At 41.8% G+C, this 6,058-nt stretch overlaps 1 protein-coding gene across 2 annotated transcripts; it reads left to right on the top strand.

The window, feature by feature from the left end:
* Positions 1 to 109: 109 nt before the first annotated feature.
* Positions 110 to 3,584, top strand: fkrp (fukutin related protein). 2 transcript variants are annotated; one of them, XM_028573531.1, is made up of 3 exons: positions 110 to 146; positions 257 to 323; positions 915 to 3,584. In XM_028573531.1, exon 3 carries the CDS (start codon positions 1,033 to 1,035, stop codon positions 2,629 to 2,631), a length of 1,599 nt encoding a protein of 532 aa, XP_028429332.1. In that variant the 5' UTR covers positions 110 to 146; positions 257 to 323; positions 915 to 1,032; the 3' UTR covers positions 2,632 to 3,584. The 2 variants fall into 2 exon arrangements, with proteins under 2 accessions (XP_028429332.1, XP_028429331.1); XM_028573530.1 differs by having other exon boundaries at positions 257 to 678.
* Positions 3,585 to 6,058: the final 2,474 nt, after the last annotated feature.

The raw sequence follows: 6,058 nt of genomic DNA, 5'->3' as shown, positions 1-6,058 counted from the left end.
TTCCTGTATGAAAGTGTGAATATTTTATCACACATTTCTTATATTGTTGTTGTTGCTGTTTTTTTAACAAATGCTTTTCACATATTTTGTGCAATGCCCGCTGCAGAGAGAGATGTTCATCGGATATATCTCAAAATGGCAATATGGTAGGCCTACTTTTTTTCTTTTAAAATGGTAGATATTAAATAATAGTTCAAGAATAAATTTTACATTTTATGTATTTACATTTTTTTAACAAGGTGCTTTTATTTCGAAGGATTCAAGTCGGAAGTCTTTATGTTGTTGCTGCGGGCAAGACAGAGGGCAAGCGTGATAGCTGAATGGTAAATTCGTGTAGTTGTTTTCAGGGATGAGCTTGAGCGAAGTAATGAAATACTCTGATACAAATCTACATACTTGTAGATTTCTCTTTTAAAATGTTGGAGACTAAATTTCAACCACAGCCGCACAAACATTAGGTAACAATGCAGATTAATCCCCGTGTTTGTTGCTACGGATTCAGCCAGGTTTTTACCGCTATATGCTACGAGAGCTGGCTGAGATGGACCACCATGAAAACCAAATATAGTACAAGGTTACTGGACATTAGCTACGTTGCTAATGCTTCTGATAACATGGCTAATGCATGATGCAAATGATTGCCTTGTAAAGAATAAAATAAATCCATCCAAATTAAAGGTGAGTTTGTTTTTATTGATTGGTAATGCAGCTAGATACATGTTATTTATAATTATAAAAGGAAATGGCTAGGATAATTCAATGCACTGCCAGTTTTTTCAAAACGAAGTAGTCCTTTTTAAAGTAGCATGAGAATGTATTTTATACAGTCAAGGTATATCTTCATACAGCTGTTATGTACTGTACATATACTGTAAACCTGTGGGATTAAAAGCAAGTTTTTCTGTCTTTCACAGGTTGTCTCTAACTCTCGTTCCTCTACTATTACACGAATGGGGACCTAAGACCCACTGTTGGATTTCTTAATTGAAACTTCTTCTCCTGAGAAAAACTGGAAAGTAAACATCAGTTGCCATGCGTATCAGTCTCTGCCAGGGCCTGTTAACTGGCGCCATCATCCTCAACCTCCTCATTCTCTACTATGTGTCTCGGGCCCAGCAGCAAATGATGGATAAGAGGAAGGAGCTTGGCAGGGGCACAAGGAGGGCTGCCCTACCAGCCTCTGGGCTGGGGGGAGGCCTAGGGCTACTTGTAGGAGCTGGAGGTGAGCCTGGAGGGATTGGAGGTGAGGGACACGGTCGTGGCCCACGTGTGACTGTTCTTCTTCGGGAGTTTGAAAACTTTAAGAATTATGTCGGGGATGTGGCTAATTCCTTCCTCCGCCAGAGATCGGAGCTTCCCTTCCTGGCTGTGGCTGACACGTCTCCGTACCCTCCCCTGGTGCTTCCAGACGGGGCACGTCTTCTAGTGCTCTCCCCCAGCCCGGACCAGCCGCCACAAGCTCACAGGCCAGAGTTCCACGTCCAGACAGAGTTTGTGCTGCTGGTGCCTGACGGGGTGGAGTTGGAACAACCTCGGGCCATCGAGAGGCTGATCAGGGAGTTGGAAGGCGAGGGTGGGGGGCCTGTGAGGCTGGTAGCCGCACCCGTGCTGGCTCGATCTGCTGTGCAGTGTCTCCACCTGCGGGTGAACCTCCGAGAGTGGACAGCCACCTACTCACCAGCTGCGTCTGGGAGCAGCGGGAGTGTGTGTACGGCTTTACAAGGAGATGCGGTTGTCCTCGTTCGCACTGAGGATCTTTTTAACCTCTCGGTCCCTCTGGGGCGGCCCCTCTTCTCCTCGCTCTTCGTCCAGACTGCTTTGAGAGGCTGGAAGGTCAAGCTGCTGGAGAGCCCCTGTTTCGCCGCAAACCACCGGCCCCTCTTCAGCTCCGCTCACAACCAGTGGAAGGCCGAAACTCGACTGAAAGAGGCCACAGGGAAGCTCGTGAGGAGCTTTGGTCTGAAGCGTCTCCTGCTGCCTGATGGGAAGGAACAGTGGTATGGCTGCAGTAAAGAGACGCCTCGCTGCTTTGGCACTGTGCAGGATGACACTCCAGACTACCTTTATCTGGATCGCTGGACACCTCCCTGCTGTCTGCGAGCTCTCAGGGAAACCACCAAGTATGTAATCAATATCCTGGAGACTTCTGGTGTGCGCTACTGGCTAGAGGGGGGGACCCTGCTGGGCGCTGTCCGCCATCAGGACATCATCCCATGGGATTATGATGTGGACCTGGGCATCTACCTGGAGGATGTACCCAACTGTGATCACTTGAAGAACCTGGACTCAGGCTCTCTCGTGGATGCTAACGGCTATGTCTGGGAACGCGCAGTGGAAGGAGACTTCTACAGAGTCCAGTACAGCGAGGCCAACCACCTGCATGTTGACCTGTGGCCGTTTTACGCACGTAATGGCGTCATGACCAAAGACACGTGGACAGAGCACAAACAAGACGTGGAGTTCCCAGAGCACTTCCTGCAGCCGCTGGTACCCATGTCCTTTGCCGGCATCACTGCCTACAGCCCCAACAACCACCGATCCTTCCTGGAGCTGAAGTTTGGAGAGGGGGTTATTGAGAACCCCCAGTATCCCAACCCCACAAGGAAGAGGCTGGACAGAAGCAAATTATGAGATGATAGAGTTATTTGTTTACACATAACTTTTTGCCTTTTAAACAGCCTAAAAGATGATGCCTGGAAACTAATATGGTGCTAAAATGACTGCATTTTCTGTTAATTTAACCACATCTATATCACCAGTATAATCTCATGCCTGGTCAAATCTTCTCTATTATCACTATTTGGATGTAGAGTCTAACCTTGGATTGCGTTTTATTCTTTGTCAAAGTGGTAAGATTTAGTTTGCAACAGGCATGAATGCTTGAAAGATTTAAATGCATACATTAGTGCATTTACATCGGGTATATCTTCAATTGTCAAAGACTGATTTTACTACATGGTGTACTAAATTTGTATGTGTTGTACAGTAAAAATATGACTGCTGTGAAGATGATACATACTTTTAAATTGTAGTTTTTTTTGTTGAAAGCTACAGTGTACATTATCTTAAGCTGGATGTAAGGTGTAGTACAGAATTATGTTTTCACTAAGTGTTTTATGAATTTTTCGACTGTGTTGCCTCGATTTGCACAGGTTCTTTCAGTTTTGAAATGAATGTTACTGCATATCGATGCCATTTGGTACCTGACAGCTGTAGCGCGGTGAGTACATTTCCATGTGGTGAAATGAGAACCACTCTGTCATTCATCCTCATCCATTAATTACACATGGCATATGGAGAGGATGAAATGTTGCTCTATCAGGCCTTAGTATTCAGTAAAAACATAAAACTTTGACTGAATGAGTTATTAAATATTAACCCTTAGCTCAAGCATGTGTGTTACTACTGAGCACCCATTACGTATCAACTGAAATTGCATTTCAATTCAGTCAATTATTCAAAGAAAATATTTAAAAGAGAAGTTGCACATAAAAATGCACCAGCTTCTCTCGGTACGACATGCTTCCTGTGGTGTTACTTGTGTGTGATGAATCAACTCCAGTTCATGAACTGGTAAAATAAAAGTTTTAACGGATTGTTTTATTAATTTCTTTTGAGGATTGTTGACACATCCATTGTAAACACAGTAAATGTGTAATATTTGTTTGCATTTATTTTTTGAAAGATTATTTATTGGGCTTTTATTTGATAAACTAGCTGAAGACAGGAAATGGGGGGGAACGACATGCAATGAAGGGCGGCAAGTCGGATTTAAACCTGGGCCACTGCGGTAAGGACTGAACCTAAGTATATGGGGCACACGCTCAACCAGGTGAGCTACCAGGGTGCCCTGGTTGCAATTCTTTTTGAACACTAGGTGGCAGAATACACCTAATTATTCTATGGCCTTTGTAACTCCTCTAAGCTTCTGCACTAAGTTTTGTTCACCGAACAGCATTATGGGAGTTCAGAAGCCGGAGCGTTTTAAGACAGGACAAACAGGAAGGCAGTTCGCTTATTTGTCAGACTGGTGCAGTGATGTAAAGTAGCTTCCTTATCCTACTCAAGAACAAATGACCGTATGTAACAATACCGGTCTTTAGCCTATTGAGTTCTCACATATTCTAGTCCCCCAAGGTGTGTTTGCATTCCTCTTATCATTGCATAACCAACATCATTCATGTATGGCCTTGTAATTAGATCAGCATCTATACCGCTGAGAGGCTGTGTAGTTATTTTTGGATGCAAAAACAAAAGGATTTTCGTGCATTTTAAATAGGTTTCGCCTCTTGCATGCAGAGTATGGCATCTGGAAGTGACAGACTGTAACAATGTAGCAATGGAGTAGGGCTGCACAATATCGTTTTTTTTTATCCTCATGGCAATATTAACTGGCGCAATAAACATTGCGAAAGGCTGCGACATATCACGAAAGACTCACTAGTTGAAGGATTATAGTTAGAAAACTCACTTTTTTGTGATGCCCTTTATATTCAACTCAAGGATCGATTTGTTTAAAAGTGATGCAATTTAGAATACTGAAAGCATCAGAAATGCACAACTAAATACACTTAAATATCAATCGCAAGTAATACTATTATTGCCATATTCAACAACGTTATCGCATATTTTCCTCATATCGTGCAGCCCCACTATGGAGTTCTCATGCAGTGTGTTTTTTGATTTCCTGACGCAGTGCTTGCAGCTAGTGCAGAAAGTAGGGCTTAAACAAAACTAAGGTTCCAACAAACAGCCAAAAGACAGCCAAATAATAAAAAAAAAGGCCTTTATTGTTTAAACTCTAAAGACAGTAAATTCAGACTGTACCTGGGAAAGTTTTTTGAAACATAGCCCCACTATGTGCATACACACAACAGATGCTATGCTCGGACCAGACAGACATTCATATGGTGAGAGATCTCAGGAAGGAATGAGAACATCGTTGCAACCTTCCACCATAAAACATCAAATAGAAACCTTAAGCACAACAGTTGTTTGAGGCAATGGTTAACATTTTAGAACTCTTGGACATTAAACTAAAAATGATGAGGCCTGCAATGATTTCATAGATGACCATCATGGAAAACACTGCATAACTAGTACTATATAAAGCCGATAAAGAATACAGACTTGAGAGTTGCACACAGAGTTGCCAAGGAGGACACGAAAGATTTAAAAAAAAAAAAAAAAAAAAAAAAAAAAATGGACTCTTCAGAAGAGTTAATTATCTTCACTTGATTTTCTGCACACGAAAGTCGCCGGACAACACCATGTTCTAAACAAAGCCATACTGAGAAATACCGATAGAGATGTGTGGAGCTGATAGTGTTAATTAGCTTTATAGCAACTCATTTGGCAACAGCTTGAATGTAACGGACGTTCATTAATATCAAGAAGTTACGCACTAAAGCTTTAAACAGTTAAAGAGGATATGGATGGAAGAGATAAACATTAAATAGTGCAACTGTACAGTTGATCACACATGCATACATACATAGCATATGGTATACGTTGCACACATATATATTGCATACATGTTGCATTTGAAAATAGTGTGCAGACAATACAACTCACCCCTGCTATGTCACACATTCTCAAGTCTCAATGTTTACTGCCAAACTGCAAAAGAAACTTCCAAAAGACAAAACAGAGGCACCTTGTACACACAGTTGAGACTCTCCCCCATAAGTTTAAATTAAAAACCAAGAAAAAAAAAAAAAAAAAAAGTTATCAAAAGACTTGCCTGGCAAAAAATTTGGAGTTATTAACATATCAAAAAAACATTGGCTAAAAAAGGTCTTTGGATTTTGATTAGGGAAATAAATATGAACAAAATATTCTGTTGAATCAACAATGACATACAGGGAGGTCTCAAGCCCATATAACTAGTGTTCATGTTTATGGCCATCACAGCCAAAACATGAATGGGCTTAAGTAGAAACATTCAGTGTCCAGGCCTCAATAATCAAAATGAACTAGCATTCAACTGCTGCTATTCTGTCAACGTAAAGACATCCTTTTAGTGGAAGGACTTGTTACTTTCACAACACTTAAAGTC

The sequence above is a fragment of the Perca flavescens genome, chromosome 3 (assembly GCF_004354835.1).
Source record: "Perca flavescens isolate YP-PL-M2 chromosome 3, PFLA_1.0, whole genome shotgun sequence".
Lineage (NCBI taxonomy): Eukaryota > Metazoa > Chordata > Actinopteri > Perciformes > Percidae > Perca > Perca flavescens.
The sequence above is the reverse complement of the archived record's forward strand: the minus strand, read 5'-3'. Positions and strand labels throughout refer to the sequence as shown.

Excerpts from the sequence above, each read along its gene's own strand:
- fkrp (XM_028573531.1), top strand. The coding sequence starts at position 1,033 with ATGCGTATCAGTCTCTGCCAGGGCCTGTTAACTGGCGCCATCATCCTC.